The sequence below is a fragment of the Anopheles marshallii genome, chromosome 2 (genome assembly GCF_943734725.1).
Source record: "Anopheles marshallii chromosome 2, idAnoMarsDA_429_01, whole genome shotgun sequence".
Classification (NCBI taxonomy): domain Eukaryota; kingdom Metazoa; phylum Arthropoda; class Insecta; order Diptera; family Culicidae; genus Anopheles; species Anopheles marshallii.
Window position 1 is genome coordinate 63,572,059 of NC_071326.1, and position 23,744 is coordinate 63,595,802.

The 23,744-nt window shown below is 39.7% G+C and overlaps 2 protein-coding genes across 2 annotated transcripts; one reads left to right on the top strand and one right to left on the bottom strand.

The window, feature by feature from the left end:
* Positions 1-18,331: 18,331 nt before the first annotated feature.
* Positions 18,332-19,558, bottom strand: LOC128708341 (GTPase Era, mitochondrial). Its single transcript, XM_053803314.1, has 2 exons — positions 19,328-19,558; positions 18,332-19,261 (listed from the first exon to the last, which is right to left on the bottom strand). Exons 1-2 carry the CDS (start codon positions 19,556-19,558, stop codon positions 18,332-18,334), a joined length of 1,161 nt encoding a protein of 386 aa, XP_053659289.1.
* Positions 19,559-20,478: 920 nt separating this feature from the next.
* LOC128718388 (uncharacterized) lies at positions 20,479-22,083 on the top strand. Its single transcript, XM_053812016.1, has 4 exons — positions 20,479-20,577; positions 20,680-20,723; positions 20,791-21,448; positions 21,523-22,083. Exons 1-4 carry the CDS (start codon positions 20,479-20,481, stop codon positions 22,081-22,083), a joined length of 1,362 nt encoding a protein of 453 aa, XP_053667991.1.
* The last annotated feature ends 1,661 nt before the right edge of the window (positions 22,084-23,744 follow it).

The following is a 23,744-nucleotide window of genomic DNA, read 5'->3' on the forward strand; positions in this document are numbered from 1 at the left end:
GCGATGAAGGTTACAATGGGCTTATAATGCTCTCCAAACCGGTCTACCGTTCGACCTGTATCGGAGGGCTCTTTAACAAATCAATTTGTAAGTCTTCCCCAAAAAACGCTAGAACACGGTCGCAAACGAGCCCGTAACCGCTTCCGTCTCCGATCGATTAAACCACCAACTTATCATCTTCGCTTCTCAGAAGGTACCGGGTTGTGGTTGAGCTTTTGAGCGGATCCCTTTTTCGTCGGGACCACCCACAAAGGACACAAACAAAGCCGTACGTCTGGCGGATGGAGAAGTTTTCTTCGCTAATTATTACTTCCAACGGTGGGCATTATGCGGCTGCTGCTTCTTCTCACACTGTAAAGAGAAAAAAAGGATTTTTGTTAACAAAAAAAAAAAAAAACATTTTGATGACCACAACACCAAACGAACGGACTTTTGAACGGAATAGTAAAAACAAACCCAACAAAAAAAACACACACTAAATACTCAGGACATTTTTTCCTGTAAGCGGGTTCAAAAACATTCGCGAACTTCTTATAATTGTTGGGAAATGTTCTTTTTTTTGTTGCCCTGACTTTTCACATTCCAAAGCCTACTTTTATCAACCGCAAAGACCGGAACGAGCGAAGGGATGTTTAAAGCGGACAGCGAGCAATATAACAATAAAACGAAGAATACTGATCACAAACTGCCTGGTGGACGCAAACGGTAACATTTCCGGTTACGATACGCTTTTTGCGGTGAGAGTCGGGGGGAAAAAAGGTAAACGTAAATTGTATGCAAGAGCAATACGGGGAAAAGCGGCGGGGTAAATAGGTAAAATGATTCGGAAAAAGAGCATTCGTTTGGCTGTAAAATTGCTTGAAGGTGTCGCTTTTTTTGTAAATTGTCTGCAGTTTTTTGGTTTTGTTTTATTCAAAACGTTCTTACGATACTTAATATTCAATGTCGTAAAAAGTGTCTGATGAGTATTTAAGTACTCTCAGTCAATTATATTCGAAAACTAATGTTATTAAAGTAAACAATAATAATTTCTTCTAAAAGCAAACAATTTTGATAAAAACAGCACCACAAACTGATTGTAAATAATAATTCAATTAACTAGAGCAAACTTTAATTATATACTTGAGCACCTTGATTATCTATTGCCATAATAAAACATTGATTTTGATGAAACTTTGCAAGGAACTTTTCCTTCATGGAGGCGCCTGGTGTTTCACAGATAAACATCATTTTCCCTGCCAAAAAAAAAAAACAACAACTTCCCGAACGTCTTACTCGATGCGAGGCAGAGGGCCAATAGCAATCTAACCTTTACCTTTGCGAAAGTTTCCAAACAACGATAAGAATCGTTCCGCGCAATGGAAACATTTAGTGATTCTGGGTAATAACTTCAGCACCGGCATCAAACGTACGCCACGGCCAAGTCAAACAACTCGACCTATTGCGAGGCATTTCAACCGATCGGTTGCCGTTACGAATCGGTTGCTAGCGGATCATTATCACGTAACCGAGAGCGAGCTGGTCACCCGTGCAAAATGGTGCTTTCCCTAGCACCAAATCAACTCGCAATCAGCAGCATGTTTGGGAAAACATCCCAGCTGGTTGTTTCCTTTTTTGTTAGCACACAGGTGAAAAATCTCGAACCAGAACCAACCACGACAAATATGACGAACCTCGTTTACACAAACGCCATGCAAACATGAGCGTCAGCTTCAAAGCGAAAGTTTTTGGCAAATGAAACCAGGCAGACGGATCTTTCTTGTTTTTGTTTTTTTTTTTACATAAAAAAGTGAGTAGAAAATGAGCTTATGTATGAAACAAAAGTCAACAGGCGGGCGAGATGGGTGAACACAACAAACCAGTTAACAGCATCGTACGGCAGATCTGCGTACCAACACGAATCGGAAACCCGTTCGCCCTTGTTGGAAAGTGCAGCAAAGGAGAAACAAATGTTCCCTGCCCCTTTTTTCCGTTTTCCATTCTTCGCCTAGTACAGCTATCCTGCGTGTTGTTAGCGATTACCTTATCTGTAAACAAAATAAGGTAGCTCAATCGTGCAGCGTTTTTTCCAGCTTAATATTCTCCCTCTCCCAAACAAACACACACTCAATCGGAGTCTGTGTTGATATTTGTAATGAATGTTATAGCCGGGTGCTTTTTGTGTTTGTTAAATTCCATTGCGGCATAGTGCGTAAAGCTGGCCTGTTCTCGCACACCGTACGCAAACGGTTGCCTAGGTGAAGCGTGGGAAAGCGGAACTGGTTTTTCGAAGGTTTTTCAAAAAAGACGTCGAGATTATTTTGCCACGTTTTTGTTGGCATCTCCGTTTCTTTACAAAACAGTTTAAAGAAATGCTCTGGAAGAAAAAGTGCGCGGAAGGGCAAACGACGCGATACTGCTCGGAAACTGCAAAAGGGAAATGGTTAGCAATGATCTAAACATAACGAGCATTTAACGGAAGCTGTACCAAATATCGTGCTGCGGTGGAAGGTGTGCCTCCGTTTTAGTTATAACTGTTAAATGGCGTCCCATTTCCTATAGTGGAATTATTTCCGTTGCTTCTTAACATTTGCTATCTATTTATATCTCCTTTTACCAGACACAATATTAATGCGATTGATCGTAAAATGCAAATCCAAAGTTTATTAATTGCAAATAAGTTTTTCTTATTGTTTTTTGAAATGAATAATGGATTTTTTTTTGTTGAGAGTTTGGGCTTAGTTTTAGACAGTCATGAAATTTTACAGGGGTTTCGAGTTTCGGTGGTGAAGTTGGCGGCATGCCTGGACTAGAGATGGGAATAACGACTCACTCAAGAGTCATATAAAAATTCAAACAACACCCTTACACAAACGTGCCTTACAAAAACGTTAAAGAAACAGGTCTTTCATTTTACTTACTCATTACCAACGTTTACGCAATAACAATTTTTTATTATTACTTGGACACAATTTACATACCTTGCTCTTAAATTCTTAGATTTTTAGGACGATTTTAAAGAGGAAATATGATAATATGTAATATGTCGTCACATGTTATATGGACTAACAAGCTTATAACTCTATTGCAGAATCCAAATAAATATAAATTAAAAAAAAAACAACATTTTATTGTTTTTCCGACAGAACGTTATATCCGCAAATATTTCAAAACCTCTCAACAGTGCAAAATTGTGATTCCTTAGTTTATTATTTTCCATACCACGAACACTTCAAACATTTCACACTGTAGCATCCAACAACTAATAGTAAAACATTTGTTTCCTGGCGCTTATTCAAAAGAGATATTTAAACCGCCACTAAAAGTAACAAACGCAATTCTTCTGGAAAATGTATTCGGCCATTTTTGTTTCAATTTACTCGCTCGTTGTCGTTTCAACTCGCACATTTACTCTTTCTCTAAATGGCTCACCGTGGCGACTAGTTAACGAGTTGTTATCTTTTGTTTCAACTCGCTTACTAACATTTTTTTGCAAACGGTACGAGCGGTCAAAATCGTCATGCTTTCACAGTTTAAGTTGAAAGTTAGGCGAAGCTAGATAGTCTTGTAATTTTGCCTTCGGGGGCAAACTGCAGTGACTTGATGCAGTGACTCAAAACTGAATAAAACAACAAAAAGGTCATTAAAACTCCCCGTGTAGAATGAGTGCAACCCATTCATTAATTCATTTCAACTCACTCACTAGCGGTGTACTAATCTGGACATGTCTTGGGAGACACCTTTCTTGAGCTTTTTAATGTCTTTTCGTTTTTGGACACATCTACATAGTCAAGACGAAGGATAGCAATGAAGGATTCTTGACTTCAAGCACGATGCGATTCTAGGTACTGTAAGTCAAACAAACCGAAATTTATCCTACAAATATTTTAACCCAAGCGATCAAACACCAATGTTCAATTGCATTCCTGGTAAAAGGACTCGCTCGATACGATCTACATGAATAATAACCAAAAAAACTGATACCCGAACAATCATCCAGCGATGATGTTTTGAATATACAAAAAAGAGTTCAGTACTATTGAGGACTAGGAGATTATAAACCAACTCCTAAAATCTACCGATTCCTACTGACTAGAGCGTTAAGATATTCCGAGGATGTGGGACATTCGTCAAGCCCTCCTAAATAACAAACATTTGGTCGATACAATACAGAATTGAGAAAATTCATCAACGAGAACAAGAGCAACGTCGTTACAAAAAAAAACTCATTAGCATTACACCAAATGGAAAATCCAGATAAAGGTGAAATCGATTTTGTGCAAAATTGTCTCAACTGTCACATCCTTCATTCGAAAAACTAAGTGAACTTTTCGGAAGAGCAACACTTGCAAAGAATGTATTTTACCTTGAGAATCCATCCAACAATGGCCTTAACTCTACCACTTGCACTAGCGAACCCTGCAGCGTTTTTAGTTCCAACCAAGAGAAACGAACGTATTGAAAACATTAGTCAACACATGATGGCTTGAGGAATTGCAGCGTGCCGGGATTGACCTGAGCTACAAAGTGTCATAACTGTCTCCTGTCACACCAAAGATAAGGAAACGCTAACCCAGTTACAACCACCAGATAACACATCCGCGACTAAAGGGATTAATACACTTACGAACAATGACTCAACTATCAAATTTCACTGGAAGGCACAATAAGTGAATCAAATGTTCCTCAACGATACCGTAATTACTCGCAAATGGTTTGCGTACAAAATGATCATGCAGCAAAAAATAGCAAATTGAGCGAAATTCGATAGGCAGATCGTAAAAAAAACCTTGCACCATTGCATAACAGCTGCACCAAACGCTGACCGGCATTGGATGACTAATTTCACAACTCAGCCAAGTACCGATAACTTTTGTTTTTGAATAATCATCGATAAACACTTATCGTCGTAGCGAATGTGACGAGTAAACAGTGTCTTTCGCACCTGAAACCTTACGTTCGATCATGCTCGACTTTGACCGGTGGTGGCCAAATTTGCATATATCGCGGCAATCTTTTCGTTGGTAGGGCAAAAAAAAGATGCTTCATCACTCGGGAGGATGTTGCGTGACTCACTCACCGGTGCGCGGTATCTCGCACCTATGAATGGTGCTATTTTTTATTCGATTCATCTTTATTTGATACACACTTACCTCAAGCCTTCAAGCGTATAATGATAGGGGGCAGTGATTCCGTTCGCCAAGTCATTGTTAGATACGACATATTTTTTTCTTACCAGACGTAAGATGGGTGTGTTTTACAGCACACAACTTGCGGAAGTAAGAAAACATTTGACCAAGTTCAACTTTGCGACATTGAACAATGCTCTGCCCCTCACTAGACTGCTTGGCACCTGGTAAATTTTTATTCTATTTTTTAACAGATTCCATGTTGCAGGTTCATCCGTATCAATCATGTGTATCTATTTGCTTCCCTTGTACGTATGATTCATTTGAGGGGTTCACAATCATGTCGAAAAATGCTTATCTCTGCTAGAAGTTGTTGGTCTTGCGATAAACATAGCAACGTCTAATCACGTCTGATCTATAGGCATCAACTATGAACAAACAATTGTTGTCGATGCTTGGTACATCAATGGTCAGCAAGGGAATGATAAATGTAATACTGATTAATAACGTTTTTAAAACATGGTCGCATTTGATTAAATTGATTTATTGAAAAGAAAATTGACTAGAATCGCACGGCTTTATAAATGGTAGCCGTTGCGGTCTTCTCTCGATAACACCTGCATCAAATGTCACCCGTGTCGTACAGCAATGAGTAAATTATAAAAGGGGGTAACGCATGCATTAAAACGGACAAAATTCAGCAATTTTCCACACAACTTCCCTGCCACCTAGAGAAGAACCCAGCAATGTTTCGTGTTTGTTAGCTATCCTATTATGCACAGCCAAAATATGACAGCGTTATCAGTTAATGTATAATAGCCGCTATGACAACAGTAAGCTAACTGGCTATTTCAACGACTCCTATCCGAAGAAGTGATACCTTCATTCTCCCTGCAATCTCAAGCAATCGGTCAAACGGTGAAGAAGTACCTGTTCAAGATGAATTTTCATTTGTGAAAATGTTTGTTAAGACCAGTCGCCTTTGGCCAGCAGATAAACACCCCGATAGTGCAACTTGTAAAACATATATTTCAAGTGGTTATTTACAACGTTTTACCGAAGATCATCAAAGCCTCTAACAGAATTGTTTATGGCAAACCTCAATCAGAAAATCAAAACCAATAACTTTAAGGAAAACGGCGCGGCCCGGTAGCATGATGGTAGCGGCGCCGGTCTTTACACGAACGGACCGGACCAAACCCCAAACCGGTGGTAAAATAAGTCTAGTACGCCAGAAAAGACAGGCAATTGAACTGACAAAAAATAATAGTTAAAAACACATCATTCAGAAAACCAAACTATACACAGAGAAGAAATATAAAACCATAAAATAACTAAATGGCTCAAGAAAAGGTGGTGATGATAATTCATAATAAAATGAAAAATATTGTTTAACTTTTATTTCCAAAGTGTGACGTCACGTAAACGTAACTAATGTGTAACTAAACCTCATATTTATCATAAGGCAAGCTGTCAGTTTTGTTCCATTCATCACGATTCTATGATGTTTATTAGTTTATGTAGAATAAAAAAAACCGATCATTTATTCCATGCAATAGCATCCCCGTTATAAGTTCATTCATACTTGAAAAATGATTCCATTCAGCATAAGTTACGTGGATATTACCAGAGAATATTAGCAAGGAATTAGGGCGCTGATAATGAAACCGATCCGTATGTAAACCACAAAACGACTAATTAACTACGATTCGCACCCACGGCCATTCAGCTCAACCGATTAAAACGCGTTTACTTCACCGCTTTCGGGTGGTTTTGATTATTCGCTTTTTTGTTTACCAAACATCAAGTACTACCTTTTCCTTCTCGGTGGTGCACGCCCCATGGTGTGGCTAGTTGTATGTCCGAATCAAGTCAATTTCGCCAACCGTTAGAACGTTTTCCCTGGACGGGTTCCCTCCTCTAGAGAAGTTAATTAAATTGTGCTGGGATGGACGAACGCTTACGTTGGCGATTTCGACCGAAAATATGCACGACAGTGGCCATCCGTCAATGTGCAAACCGTGGACACTGATTGAAGTTCTACAGTTAACCCTTGACTATTAATGCGTGTAATGTCCTTTATGATAAATAGATTTCGTGTCATTTTGTCGTGTGAACCGTAGGACAGTTGAAGGGTTCATTAATTATATAAGAATTAATCGCACCTTAGCACATCAGCATGCGATAGACTCTGTCCTCCGAAAGTGATACCCCCAATTCACGATAGTATAGACTACTCTCCGACATTATGGAAATATATTAGCTAGTAAAATATGCTGTAACATCGTACTCATACAATTTATTTCTTGTATTTATGACATTAAAAATTACAAAAAGTCCGATTTTCGCTTATTTTGATTACGTGAGAGTTTAATTGGAGCGATTTTATGAGTAATTCCAGTTTTCATCCCTCTTTTAATTTTGATATCCCATTCCCATGATCACAACACTTTCGGAAAATCGTCCATTATTCTCGTTGCCTACCCAAAAAATCTCAAATAAAACACCTGACTCCATTGGTCGTAATATAGACAACCACGGGACAACCGTTTCCGGACACGTTTTATTTTGTTTCAACATTTTTTACAAACTTCCCACAAACTTTTTTTTTCAAGCGAAATACATCGAAAGTAGGAAATAAAAATATTCCTTTTTGGCAGCAAATCAAAACTACCCTACGAAGTGAAATGATTTTATTTTATGACACACAATTCCTAATGAACAATTTCCCATCAGCTTTTCATGTGCAAATCTATTTTTCGAGCGTGTGGAATGAATCCGTGGCTAATTATTACTCTTAGATGCATGTTATATCTGCTGACTGCAAAAGTTTTTTCTTTAGTTAACTGAATTCGTTTACTATTGATTTATGCTTTACATTTCATTCCCTTTAGAACTAACTTAACTCGTGTCGCTTCTCACCAAGAACCTTTTTATTCGTCAAGTCGAAATTCGCTGATTTAGTACATCCAACCCTTTATTATGTGTTTTTATGTCTCTGTTCTTGGTTCTGGTTTGTCCTTCATTCCATCTGTACCAAACGCTCAGGAAGTCTTAGTTCCCATCGCCCAAATGTAGGCTTTTGGTGGCCTAATCCGATTTTCTGCTCCATCTACAAATGATGATTTCATTTTCCGTCAACGTCAAAAGCTGCTTGTTTTGTGCAACGAAGATATTGGTGAATATCTCTTTTTGGCATTACTGCTCTACTTTAATATGTTTCACATTTTGTCAATTTTATGCTTCCGCACTTAATACCCTTTATAAGCGTATAATTTAATTGTAAAGTTGTTTTTACGTTTCTCATTTCATTTAAATAGATTCGTTATTGCTGATTGCCTCGACCCAAAAAAAAATCTGCAATGGTGCACGATCTCTCTACAGACGATCATTGCGCCATTTCGGCACCTTTTTCCTGTCCGTCACGATAAGAAACCCGTCCAAACATGTCCATCTCGCAAGGTCTTCCTAGTCGCAACGATTATTCCATTCGTGTGAAACTAAATAAAGCAACAAGATGAAAAAAAAAACTGAGAAAATAATTACGTGGACCGAGAATGCGCCGGTTTAAGGTGGTTCCGAAGTTAGTTTAAATCGGTAACGAACGCCTAACCAAAAACTCGCACTACTTTACGTTATCAACAGGGAGGCGTAAATGGTGCGGTTTGAAACGCAAATGAAATAATAACAATTTCATTTATGGTCCATCGCTGTTTGCGGGGGTCGTGTTTCACACGGTTCATATTCGGTTCGCCGAGCATGTTTTGTTTTGCTGTGTCTAAATGTGGCAAAGGGCAATGAATCTTGTTAATCTTACCAGCATTCACTTCGGTTACCGATTGCAAACTTGCCGGTGGAGTTGTTTGTTACCAATTAACCAAGCAAGCGTACAGGGATCTTCGTGGTGGACCATGCTGGATAAGCAATGCGTCAGAATTAATACAACGGGCAGTTTTGTGGGAAATTATCTTTTGTAGTGTAAAACCCACAAACTGATTATTGGGGAAATGCGTGATGTGCGTCATTCAGCATACCTGTGAAGCTGGTCAAGTATCTTGATTAAGACAATTAAGACCATTTTGATGATCTTGGTGATACACAATGGAAGTTTATAGTTTAGACCAAAAAAGTCAATGAAAAGCCAAAAATTTCAGGCCTTTTGAGGCTGTTGTGCCAATAAACAAAATGAAATTTAATAGAAATGTTTGGCGAATTCCGATTTTACACACCCAAACTGCTTTTTAACATACTTTCGAACTGATTGGGTTATTGTTGAGGAATTTCCTAACGAAATTCTTTGAGGACCTCGCTTCAACGAGGCCTCGTTTGTATTAAAATTAAATTTCTTTATACAATAGTGTCGTTAATCAAATATTTGCCAAATTCAGATCTTTACACCTAAATCCTTGAAATGCATCCCAATATGAAGCTTTCTAATGGTATTTTAACGAATTTTAAATTACTGATCAAACTTCAAAACATCCTACAAGTTGAGAATACAAACAAATGTTAAAGTAAATATTAGTTTCGAACGTGTAGAAAAAGCTTTATGTAGTTTTATGCAATATTTCTTAAATTAGAAAACATCGGTCCTGAGATGTTTTCTAATTTAAGAAATATTGCATAAAACTACATAAAGCTTTTTCTACACGTTCGAAACTAAGGTCCAATCTAAACGCTCCCCGCATAATTCTTCCTATTTTATTTACTTCGTTCTAGACAACCTTCCAGCGATGCTATCGTTCGTTCAGCGAATAACTCCCTTTCTTACCAGGGATAGCATTACTCAGCTAAGCGTGCCATTGAAACAAGGAAAGTGAGATTTCAAATTAAACCCAGATCGTAACTTACGCCACCCGCTTATTACATCCTTTTGAAATAACACTTTTTCTTGCTCCGTCAGTCGTCGGATGCATTTTAAAGAGCTGTATAATTCTAAAGCGCCAAGAAAAAGTGGTAAATTGATGAGTACTACACAACGATTATGGTGCTAAAGGATTTCAACAACATTAAAATAGTTAGAATTGAAAGTTGAAATGGGAATGTGGCGAGTTGTAATTCAATCCCAGTATCGTTAATGGGCGTTAGGAAAATGTTTACATCTTTAACATCCAACAGTATCCTCTGTGAAAGATACCCCCAACAGTCGATGATTAAGAAGCATATAAATTACTTCAAAACATCACCATTAGACCAACCCCCGGAGGAATTCAAACATCCGGTCTAGCAAACTGTAGAAATCCACCGAGACGACGCACACTTTTGTTGCAAATTAGAATAAAAGTCATTTGCGCTAGGTTGAAACCGGAACCAGTAATGGTTTATTGCCGTCTGCCCACGAACACCTACACCTTCCGAAAGCACAGCCCTTTCCGATTGAAAGTCACCCGAAGGAAACCCGATTGTGTTCCGCTCTGCGGCTGCTGCCTGTTGCTACAAGCACAAAACATTTGGGCCCGTCTCGATCGGTGTCGGTAATTTGTGGGCAATTGCAGGTGCGATGAAACTACGGCACACTACAACCATGATGGCCTACCATAATTGGGTTACGGCAATGGCAATGGGACTGGAAAATGAATTACATGAAATCGATAAACTATACTATCGGGAGCGAATCGACTACTGTTGGTCGGCATGGTCGGCATCCGGGAGCTGGCTGGAGGAAGGTCAGGACCTAACCTAGGTTGTTTTACTTCCATTGTGTATCTTTTGCAGGCACAGTAACGGTGAGTAGTTTCGGTCGTCTTTGGTGATTGTAAAGATCTGCACACGCTACTTATTCTCGTGGGGTTCGGAAAGATAAGACGGAACCTTCAACATGGGGTTTCGTTCGAGACCGACTTCCGTCGCCACTGTCGTTGGCAAACGGAAGGAGTTAGTTGCCGTTCGAACCGGTACCGGAACCAAAGTTTTGAAGGTGATTAACTATCGAATGCAATTTTCCAACTGTCAGCATGCGATACGATCAAAATGGCGTGTAAGGTAGTGGAGTGGTGTCCTTGGCATTGGAAGCGGAAAATTTCACCGGATAAGGCTGTGGAAATTGCGGATTTCCGGTGTGGTGCCACATTGATATTGTTTTTAGAATGTAACTTGGAGTATCAGACACTTACATTACTGTTGATTAACAACAGAATTTGATTTTTGTTTGTTTTAGGACCAGTGACGGGTTTAACGGTAAGCTAATTCAGTGTTTGTGGGGGACCTCTAGCTAAATGGGGCTCCGAGCCCAAGAGGCACCGTGCTATGTGTTGACTTTCAGTAAGCGAGCTAAGCAAACGTAGTATGTGTGCTACGGATGCACATCGTGATGGATTAGCCTGCATTTAGTCCCCGTTATTGGGTGGTTACCAAGGGCCCCAGTGTCTAAGCAGGGTCATACATTTTTTTAATGTTAAATAATGTAATAACGTATGTACTTAAAGGGACTTATTTGAATGGGTTTTGATAAGAGTTCCCTGTGTTTTAGTAGACTATCCACCATAGATTTGTCTTTTATAGTTACCGAAAACTATAGCTAGTTATCATAGGTACTATAGCTTTAGCAACTACTTTCAAAACTTCGTTCGAACGGCAGGCGCCTTACCGAAGTGAAGAAGTTTATTATGGTTAACCATTTCGTATTCTTCATACATAGCGGATAAGGCATCTTTATTATCTTCTTCCATCCTGTGAATGATCAGGGTCAGTTAACTTGCTCAGGGCAAGTTACTCTGGCTACCTGACAATATACGTGACGGTAAATCCAACAGAATCCACAAAATAGGCAAAAAGACACAAATAGATTATGAATTTTTCGGCGTCACCAGCAGTATCTAATCAGAATATCCTAGAAGGAGCTACTGAACGTTCTGGTGCTAAAATTCTGTTCGGCTAGTTAAGAATAACGTTTCACCGAAGAACACCCACCATCCTAAAAAGATTCTGGAGCCATGAACAAATCCTTATTTTTTTAAAGCCATTTAACAAATATCGAACGGAGAATAAACCCAATAACTTAATAGCGAACTTAGAATGACAAAAGATGGCCATTAAAATCGATTCTCTTCTATTGCATTTTAATTCTGTACATAACATTTTTTTAATAGCTACCACGCTCCTCTCAACTACCAGTGAGTTGAATTCTGCTCAGGGTCTCCAACAAGCAACACCTGCCACTGTCTAGCACCAAATATGCAAAATTCCCATAAGATTACCCTACAGGCATTGAAAAATTGGAGTTAGGCAACAAGGCAACAGTACAGCCTGTTAAAAAATATATGTCATTCATTATGCATTATATTATTAAAAACATAATATTCAAAAAGAAGCATATCCAAACACCTGGATAGGAAACTTCTCGGGGAATCTGATTCTTGACATAAAGATCTGCTAGGTCAAGCCTAACATTTTTGGTTTAATAGATTTATTTTTATCAGGTTTTAAACTTGCAAAGAAAATGATCTTGTCCACTACTCAAGTCATGCTGCGAATTTCATATAAATACAGCCTATCAAAATTTGCTTTCCATTTCAACGGCTTCTAATTTAACACAATAAATCAATTAGTGTCAAACTATTGTCAGTTAAGGTCTGTCGTGTTGCAAATTTTGACTCTATTCCTTCCAAAACGACACGCAAACACATGTCGCTTAATTGAAGATTCAGCGGGGCGAACATACATGCGCATCTCTTAACAGTCACTACGTCAGTCAAGTGTCGATAGAAAGGTTAAAACCTTGTCTAAATGTTTTGGTGACAGTTTGTCACGCACCATGATTAGATGTGCGCTTATCAACGTGATTGAGTTGCAATGGATGCTAAGTAATTCAATGGCAAATCAGTTTCACACTGAAATTGGCACATAGGAAATGATTGACATTTAGTGATATCAACATTTTGGAGATTTGATGATCCTTTTCTTATGTTAAAATGGCTAGGCCGCGTCAACTTGTTTTACCATGTAGCCGGATAGTTCTTCATACCTACGAGGGTATGAAGAATCGTCCGGATAGGATTATTTCTGGGAACCGGCGCCGCTACCAAGTATACCACTGACGCCTGTTTTGTTTTCATAGTTACTTTCCAACGTTTTTGTTAGTTATTCAGAAGCTGTATACAAGACTAAATGGCTTGAAATGGCACAGTTACTTGCTTTTTTGTTTTTTTTTTGTAAACCAATAGAATGTTTGTGGTACATGTATGTGGTTAAATTACAAGCATTTTGATATGTATCGTTAAAGTTTTAATCCATGTTACTGGCTAATCACTCATGAAAGCCATCTTTCATTTTGAAGAAACATTTTTCCCAAAAAATATTGAATGCAAAGTTGGGATCATGTCATGCAATAGAATAATTTACGCTAGGACATTAGTTAAGAAGAATTTATTGTTGTAATCTTGTATGAAAAAGCTAGAATTTTTTTTTGAAATTAATAAAAAACTCAATTTGTCAATATGACTGTGAATGTAAAACTAACGCTCTATTTAAATCTATTTTTCAAAATACATAACAAATATTTCCTATTAATAAGAGATTACAAGATGCAAAGCGGTTACATTTAATTGGAAACAAGTAATTAGTCCAGTACGAACTTACGTACAAAATCATTTGGCGAAACAGTTTAAAACCATCTTATTTTTTAATCATCAATGGAGCATCATTCGTCTTTATGTATTTTGAAAATTACGAATCTTATTTTAGTTTTGCAAGTTAATTTTCGACACAGTTTGATCACGTTTAGCAATACGAACGTTCTTCTCCAATAAAAAAAAAACCTGAAAACCTGTTTACTTTTCACAGAACAGGTACAATCAGACAATTTACAAGTTAGTGATGCTATATTTCGTTCCATTCGCAATCAATTGTCATTTGTCAAGAATAAAGTGAATTCTAATGGTAATTCACATATTTTTTTTGCCACCGATACCGTGTTCCGATTCCTGAATTAGGTGTGATGGAATGGCAACCGTCTTGTCCAAGTACCAATGATCTTGCGCCAAAATTGTACACGATTACAAAATGATTTTAAATGTAATTTTCTAACCATCCAATAAGTGACAATGCATTACCAATTAAAACTTGTTGGGCAGTTCTTGTAGTCAGTTGAATGATCAAAATCTTTTTTTGATGTAGTTTAGTAAATTTGAATATTTAAGACGTAGGAATTGGACGTATGTTTTGGAATTAGAGCACTACTAACCATATGTTATGTTGTTATGCTTTCGAAAACTAATTTTATCACATCATGAGTCATCACCATGTACAATTTGTAACCAACTATTTCAAATGTCACCATTATCACAAACACTTCAAATTGAAAAAGAGCAGCAGAACAAAAAAACACCAACACTTTATAGCTTTACGATCACACCAAGTCGTACATTTTTAAATTTTTTTCTTCCTTCTTGAATCAATTCAACCAATTTAAGACAAAAAAAACCAGCACTTACCATTCTACACAGCGAAATTGGACCTTATTGCACTGGTGTATATTAATTAAACTGAACCAAATCTTCGACACGCGTCGGCCCCCGTCGGCAAACTAATTTCGGCCTAAAATTAATCCCTTTTAAGTGACAATAATTGTGTGCGGTGTAAAAGCGACTGTATTTGCCCGAAAGAAGCCACTCTTCAAACCGAAACTCTTCAAAAACGAAAGGGGAAAAAAGTTTTGTTTAACATACAATTAGAACTGTTTGCAAAAAAGAAACAGGTCAAAAAAACGACCATTGAGCAGGAAACATGGTAAGCGAATGGGGATGGTTTTAATTATGGTAAACACAACAATAATTGTGTCTACAACTAACATGAATGACGACGCAAAGAGTTGTTAAGAGAGTGTTTAAATTTTTAATTATCAAAGTACAAACATACCATTAATTGGAAATTGATGTGAAGCCGCAACACGCCCAATGGACAGCCAGGTTCTTCCTGCTGACTGTGGGACAGACAACCAAACGGGCCGCAGAAGCACCACTCCGTTGTGTCTGGCCCGTCGATCAAGTTACCACCACCCACAAGTGTTCCCAAGTAACTCTGCCGCAAAACTCAACCGATTCCTCACGCTTCCGACACCCAACCGGAGGGTTATTTTTGCAACGTGCGTCAACAAATTAATCACCACTTAATCACTCTATTTGCACTATTTTTTACGCCCCGACCCAACACGAAAGCCCCAAAAACGCCAAACCCATTTCGTCCACTAGCCGGCGGTCCTTCCAGCAACGGTCCACAACTAATCCACCACATCGCCGACCGACGACGATCTGCTGCAACCGCTCATTTGGACCCCACTTAGTTCATACTGTATGCAAGTTCCAGAAAGGTGTTAAACCATCAGAATAAGAAACGAAACAGATCGACACGTCCACAACGTCGGAACAACTCCCAAATCGATCAAAGTTATGCAAGTTCGTGTGTTTTTAAGGGCTTTCGACCATTTGCAGGAGTGTGTTTGAGGTCGCGACTGTTTACCAATCGTTTGTGGCGACACATTTAGTAGACGAATGTTTCTCTTACCAATGAAAAGTATCGACAATTACTTGTAACTAACTGACTGTTCTATGCCGTACATTAATTGTCATAATAATAATAATAAACCACCTTGTAAAAATATTAACAAACAAACAATATTAATAAAGCACAAAAAAGTATTAATAAAGAATAAAAACGATATCTCATATATTCGTATAGCAGATAAGCACGTTTTATATTTTTTTTATAATTTAAAATTTCAAACTAAAACATACTATACGAAATTATAGTATAATTTTCTAATGTCTAATATAATACAGATTTTAATAACATAAAACTAATGTAATGTGTGAAAAGTTATTTAAAAAAACACCGCCAGCAATTTAGCGTAAAAAATAACGAAAAAAAATCATATAACTATGCATAATTTTAAATTAATTTATTAAACAATCGTATCAAATAACAAAAAAACAACTTTAGTTATCAAACTTTAACGCAACAGCATTAAAACAAATAAAAGAAAGAACAAATAATCATAAATGGAAAAAAGACAAAAATTACAAAAAGCAAGGAAGTAATAAAGTTTAACATGAACGTGACGTGATCTATAATATTCATAACATTTTAAATGTTTTAGTAAATTTTAAATTATGTAACAAATTGGAGTCGTATTTTTAGCAAATCTTCAAGCAAAGTTAATTGCTAAGGAAAGAAATTTAAAAACTGAAACAAAATGATACAACCACATAAAAACTGGTAAAACGAATTATAAAAATGAATATTGCCAGATACGGTCTTACTTAATGCATAAAAATTTGGTACGGTAAAGTTTGTTCGTCAAGCATTTCAGCTATACTTTGCACAAAATCTCGTTAATATAATTTTCACCATAATTTAAAGTAATCAAAATTAAGTCTCTTAAGTTCTTTGGTAACGCTCAAACAACACACCGTTTACCACTTCAGATCACAAAATCATTTTCACAAAAATCTCACAACACAGTCACAGAACACAATGAACCTGCACGGCCGAGCCGCAAAGCAGAACTGAGCAGTAGAATGCTTCTTCAGCCAAATACTGGCCTACCTAGATGTGGGAAGCAATAAAGGACACCCGGTATACCTGCAGTGCAACCGTTGCTGATTCCGTGATTTGCTGCTTACTGCTCGAAACGCTGCGAACGGACTAAGGTAACAGTGCCACCGAACGGACTCTTAAAAGCAGAACCACCCCATCGGGCAAGCCTCTTTATCCCCATCCGCATTCCTCTCTCTTTCTCTCTCTCCCCGCATCGGACACGAGCGATGCGTACGCTCGGGAAAGGCGCGAACGTACACGTTGCCTGTTGCGCTCGAAGCAAAAGGCCACATGGTCAATCGTTTTGATGAGCGGGTTGGATTTGATTTTTCGACATTTTTTTTTTACTTTGCACAAGTTTTGATGTTGTCCAGCTTAGTCCTAAGGCATGGTACTGGAATCAAATCAGGAGTAACGTTCTCGACAAAACGACAAAGTCAAGCTTCTGCCTTTCGAGAACGGCCCGTTCCAGTATGGGAAAAGATGCAAAAAAGGGTCACCAAAGCATGCCGACGTACAGCTGCTAACGACGACCGACCGTTTTTGTTTCGACTTCAATGCGCTTTAACGTCCAGCCGGTCCGCTACCCGTAAGCTTTAGTGCTTCTATATTGAATTTATTTGTGTATGAAGGAAAAAACGACACTAAGCTTATAACGGCGTTGGATCACAACATTTTAAACATTTTAAAGCAATCGTTTACTTACCTTCCGAAATGGTGGACACATTTTCAAACCACCAAATACAGCCATTCGTCCGCTTCAGCTCCTTCCAGTAGAACCTACCTAATGTGGCTCTAAAACCTCGTCGTTTATATGTGTTGGCAGTTTCGGACACTATTCCGAACCGTGTTCCGTTTCGGTTGGCGCCAGAACGGATTTAACGTCCATATACCGGCTATACCAAGTGGTTCATTTTTTTACTTTCGGGTTTTGGGTTTGGTTGAGCAGCAATGCTCTCGAAACGAAACCTCTCGAACCCATCGACCAAATGCATACGATTGATGGTGTCCCGCCAGCTGTAGCATGCCGTTTGGAGTATTGTCTTGTTTGCGTAATTTGCACGCATGAGTGTTAGCATTTTTTTCGTTTTGGAAGAGGATACTTTGGAGAACATTACCCTGAAAACTTACGCAGTCGCCTGTATTGGGTAAACAGTTTATCCGATGGCACGTGCACAAGTATGGGATCAGCAGGACTTATTCTCTTCGCTACGTTAAACGGTAAGCTTTAGCTTAGTTGCTTCTCCAACAGTGTACTGAATTGAAATAACAAGAACGTATAAAAATAAAAAAAATAATTTCTCATTCATCAATTTTGTATTTTTTTAATATCCCAAATTGTATAACCTTCATTATGCTGTGTAGCATTAGAAAACATTGATTTATTGATTGTTATTATCGTGTTTTATTTTCACTGATACTAGCTTCAGGTTTACTAATGCAGTCTTTTAATGACTCTTTCAAGCGACCATTTTCACTAGGTTCTAAGCAACAGCACACAATATTGTGACACTGTCTGGCTTCAAAATTCAATGTGTGTCTCATTTAAAAAGATTTGATTTTTATAGGCATCACTCATTCATCGTTATGGGAACACTGCGGCACTTCACTCCCTATAAACAACTTTCCGTGAGTCAACCAAACCGCAAATCGAAGAAAACCACACCACAAACATAAACTCCATTCTCCATTTATGACTTAGGTTCTTTGCTGCGAACCCGCGTCGTAATTGAAAGCAGCACTGGCATGCCGAACGTTTCGATCAGATCCGACGTAACCTGTTCGTTGATTTGACGCAGCTTTCCATTCGATTCACCACACACCAGCCGGGCTATCCGGTCATTCGGACAGGTTACGATGGCACTGGTTAGTATCTTACCACCCACCACTTCATAGTACTCTAGCTCCGTCTGCAGTAGGTATGGTATCTCCTGGGGCATAAAATCAAGCAACCGTGCACGAACGCTCTGCACGATCAGCTGTTCAGGCGTTAGGTCCGTGTGTTCGTCTGGCAGATGTTCCCACGGTTGTTGCTTCGAATTGCTGTGTATAAAAGACATCACCTCACGCAAACCATCGCCGGTTACTGCGGAAACCATAAATATTTCCGTAAAATTTGGCCATCCATCCACGGGTGGTGAAGGAGCTGGGGTAATCGCCTCTCTATCATCAATTACAGTGTTCGTTTCTGTCACCTGGGAAGACTCCTTATTTCTTCGTCGTCTAAGAAGTGGCCCATAATTTCGAATGTTTTCCAGCTGATTGCAGGTCAAGTTCCGCACAATGTCCAGCAGAATACGCTTCGATTTCAACGTATCGATTTTGTTCAATATTAAGAAGCTCGGTATGGTAGCATATTCTTCAAGGACACGCAACAACACTGGATTCAGTGCATGGCGTGTCCATGAATTCGAAACGTCGTGCACCACACCAATCAAGCTCGAGTGCTGTATTGCATGCCGGCATGCGGATACAAAATGGGTGTCCAGCTGATGTTTCTTGATTTCCCGATTCCCTACTAACCCCGGTGTATCAAAAAGAATCGCTTGCGAATTGGACTTGCTGTGAATAGCTTTCGATGCCTTTCTTGTCGTATGAACTTTTGCTGAAACTGGACAGACCTGAAATTGAGCATTGTTCCACAATGAATCTCAACAATAAGAGCTAATTTCATCACATTGGCTTACCCGTTGATCAATTAAACGGTTAATGAGGGTGCTTTTGCCGGCATTTGGCAGTCCAATGATGGCCACTTTGATCAGTCGCTCAGTGTTCCTGCTCCCCGGATGCTGCAGCTCTGTGCCATTGTCGTTACTAACATTTTCCGATAAACGAGCACTGAAGCACCGTTGACAATGTTGCAGGCCAAGGAACGGAGCTGGGATTATACGAATTCTTTGCAACAGTATTAAAGCCATTCCTATGCACGATCATTACGAATTAAAGAAGGAATTTAACAATCTGGCCAGTACCGCAAACCATGAGTTCGTTTTTTGTTTTGGATTATGTTTTCGATTATGTCACACGGGACAGCTGTCAAACTGTGCAGGAAAGGTTGCCAACTTATGCTTTTGTCGAGTTCTGTTATTGCCAGTGTTGCCATCGTGAATGTGCATCGAATTAAATTTCTTCGAAATATTATTTTATTTTCGTGAACAATACGTTTTTTACAATACTACGCTTAACTTAGAGTACTAATTTAATTTTATTATTACAAAAAGAATGTTAAATAGTATTTTACTAGAAGAAAACAAAATTAAAAATCCAGCAGAATTGCGAAACAAATTTCGTTTTCAGCAAATCTGGCAACCACTCTGCATCCACCAATCAGAATCGAACACATACACGACACACATTGTGCGCAGTTGATGGGGAGGATTTCCCACGAAAGGTTCATTCATAATAGCGCAACACTTGAATGGTTGTTTCGTCAGAAATTCGGTACTCCTTTGCGCCCTTCGCGGGTTCCTCGAGAGAGTGAAAGGTTTAAAAGAAAAGCTACAGCATGGTGTGCGGTTTCGTGCACATTCATTCAAGCACACCAACGGAAAGGAAGTAAAAATTACGCGCTCAAGTTTTTCACAAAGGTTTCTGTGTTCGCGTCTTCAAACAAAGAAAGGCAAAGCATTTGTTAAAATTACGTGAAAGCAGCATTGCAAACATCATCTACATGATGGTAGTGTAAAAGGGCGACATTTTCACGGTTTAAAGTACATACTTTCCGTGATTTTATCGTCGCATTTGTGTCAGTTTTCGGGATTTCGTGCGCCAGCGTGGCACACACTCTCATTGAGGCTCGCCCACCTAGAGAAACTTCTAGAACATCATCACAATCATCATGAGCACCCCCATCTTTATCACTGTACCGACCAAGTACATTCCAATAAACGTGGCACCGGCGGTTATGGCAAAGCCGTCGACCACACCAACTACAACGGTGAAGCCGTTGGCCAAGCGACCCGCCTCGGTTGCTCCGTCATCGATGCCCTCTGATGACGAATCCTCCTCGATGGATGAGTTTATTGTGCGCGGCAAGAAGCGCCGCCTGGATCATCTCACATGGGAGGAAAAAATTCAACGAAAGTAAGCACACAACCCAGCGAGATGGTTTTGCGTGTAACTAATAATAATGTATTTTTACACCCTGCAGGAAGCTAAAAAATCGTGTTGCTGCACAAACATCTCGCGACCGAAAGAAGGCCAAAATGGAAGAAATGGAAAATACGATCCAGGAACAGTCGGAACAGATTGTGCAACTGCAAAACCGATGCAGTTCACTGGACACCGAGAAGGGTGCTATCTACGACAAGTATCTGGATCTTGAGCGACGGTTCGAGGATCTGCAAAAGCGCCTGCTAGCACAGGAGCAGAAGCTGGTGAAAGAAGAACCGCAGGAAGACGACGTTGTCGCTGGTGACAGTGTGGGTTGCGTTACTGCCGGGCGCCAAACGGGATCAGCAGCATCCCCAAGATGCCCTCAGCAGCAGGGACTGTACAAGTGCGGTCCGGCGGAAGCGCAAACGACACTGTCACCGACAGCGAACGATCCGCGGCTAGCGGCCCTCTTGAAGATCATTGCGATCTGCCTACTCTACAAGACATGTTCGAAAATTTCGACGTGTCCCACCTCGAAGAGCTTGCCGAAAGCCTACTCGCAGGTATCGGTGCAGACCTGGAAGACATTGATCACGCAAGCCGCCCGGCTGATGCCGAAAGCGAGCGCACCAGCCAGCGCCTGCCTGGATCAATGGTGGGGCCCACAGCAGCAATCGTGGAATCCAGTCGACCGGAGACCCCTACGGGGAATCGCCTAATTCTTACCACGCATAACTACAGCAAGTCGCCGTTTTACGAGTTAGCCGATACACCACAACCAAAGCAGGAGCAGGAGGAGCACGAAACGTGTCCCGATCCTGCGATCACCTTACAGAATACGCAACCTGCAGCGATTCTACAGAATAGTGATACACTCTACGGCACGTACGATAACGAAACGAACTGCATAACGATCGTACTGGCAGACGATGAGGCAGTTAGCGAAACGACAGTCACTTGCATGGATGCACAAGATGTCGACGGGCCAAGCGAAGAATTAATCTTGCTTGAACAGACAGAGCATTCGGAGGAAGAGACAATGGAAACAACCGTCAGTCAGTCACCTCTCTCGTCGGAACCCTTCTCGCCACTTGCTCCCATCACAATAAGGTCACCATCGCCACTGCGGGATCTCCTTTCGCCGATTGCGCTGCAACCGCTCAAAAGTCCTGGAGGATTCTCTAGCGTTTCTGACGCCGGATACGAATCGCTCGGCTCGCCTACTCCGGTCTCAAATGCCAGCGAAACGATACCATCCGATCCCTGCACGATGTCTCTTGATTATGCGTTAAGCGATGATTTTAACGAGTTTTGGAATTTAGATCCACTATTTCCAATTTTGGAGTAGAGTTGTGGTCAAAATCAATTCCTTTCTCGAAGAAAGCTCGTACAAACAGCATGACATGGTGAACATCATCTCATACTTTGGTGGTAAAAAGCCCGTTTTTCGTTGTACAAAGCATAGTGTTAATAGTTAGATCGTTTACTTTCATTGTACGCTTGTTATGTGTTTGTTTGATGGTTATTTATACACCAGAACACAACTACCCTTTATGTTGTATTCGGGAAGCCAGAGTGTAAAAGTGCATATTAGCGTGTCTGAAGAAGCCGTAGATTGTATCATTATTTAAGTAAGGATCTCTTATAAGGTTACTTGCGATAAGTTTTCGGTAACATTTTTAAATTTAGTCATTACAATAATGGGTTCACCATTTTAAGTTCAACATTTGCACATCAAACTTCTAGTGGCTTTGTTTCTGATTTGTACATTTTGTTCTTCTATTTAACTCGTAAAAATGAGCGACCTGAAAGTTGGCTTACCGTTCACGTTGCACGTATATCTATGGGCAAACAATGGATGTGGAAAAGAAATAAAAACAAAATTCCTTCACACAACCACAACAAACCAAGCGGTAAAAAGAAATATCGATTATTTAATGTAGAAAGAAATAACGTGCATAAGAAATCATAATAAATAATATCAAATTCTTATCATGATTCCTCGTGATAACACTTGCGTACATTGTCGATTGTTCTAGATCTTTCGTAGTGAAATTTGATGCGCCGCGTGGAACATTAACCATATGACGCAAATGGTCAAATCGAAAGCATAAAATATTCAACCTTCATTTGGTTTATGTATCGATTTCTCTTTCATTAGCTATTTACAGGTGGCATGAGATCGAACACATCGAGTCGAAGTAAATTAAACGCACTTCTATAATTTTCATTTCGTTTTAAAATCAAAACTGCAAGAAAACTAGAAAAATTAAACCTTTCCTTAATTAACTGAAGTTGATTGGAATAATGTTTAACACATCTCTTTCCAGCAGTAAATTCTTAATTGGCTTTTGTTCATGCAAAAGCAAAAAAAAAATAACAATTGAACCCGAACCAATACACAACAAGCGAACAAACGTAACGATGTTGCCGGAAACGTACGATGCTACAACAGCGCACCATCGACTGTAAGACAAATGTTAATCTTCCATCACTCATATCTCGCAATCGCAATGCAATTGCGGTGGGTTGGGATGATGATAAAAATTTATGCTCCCTTGTAGTGGCCCTTAAACATGTTTCACTACGAGAACGATGTATGTCTTCTTCGCGGTGGCCTTGAACCTATCGCCAATTTTCCTGTCGGCCTCGAGAGCAAGTGTGAAAACAGGAATCCCTGCTTCTCCGTCCAGCTAGAACCTGTTTCCCGTGTCCGGTGGAAACGCACATGACAATGGATGCATGGTGCGATGATGTACCCTTAAGTTCTGTTGGCTCATATTTAATGGTACGCAAGATGGCACACCCGAGCCATTTCTGTGCCCACCGAAATCGCAATGCAGCGGTCGAATCGGTTGTTGGTCGTGCTGTTGGCGGTGAGCTTTGTGATAACGTGTCACTGTGACGATGTAGTTCCAGTAACCTGCACTGAGGATGCAGCCGAAACAGTGACAACGGAACGAAACGATCCATCGTATCGGGGATGTTGGTGTACAAATGAGAACTGCC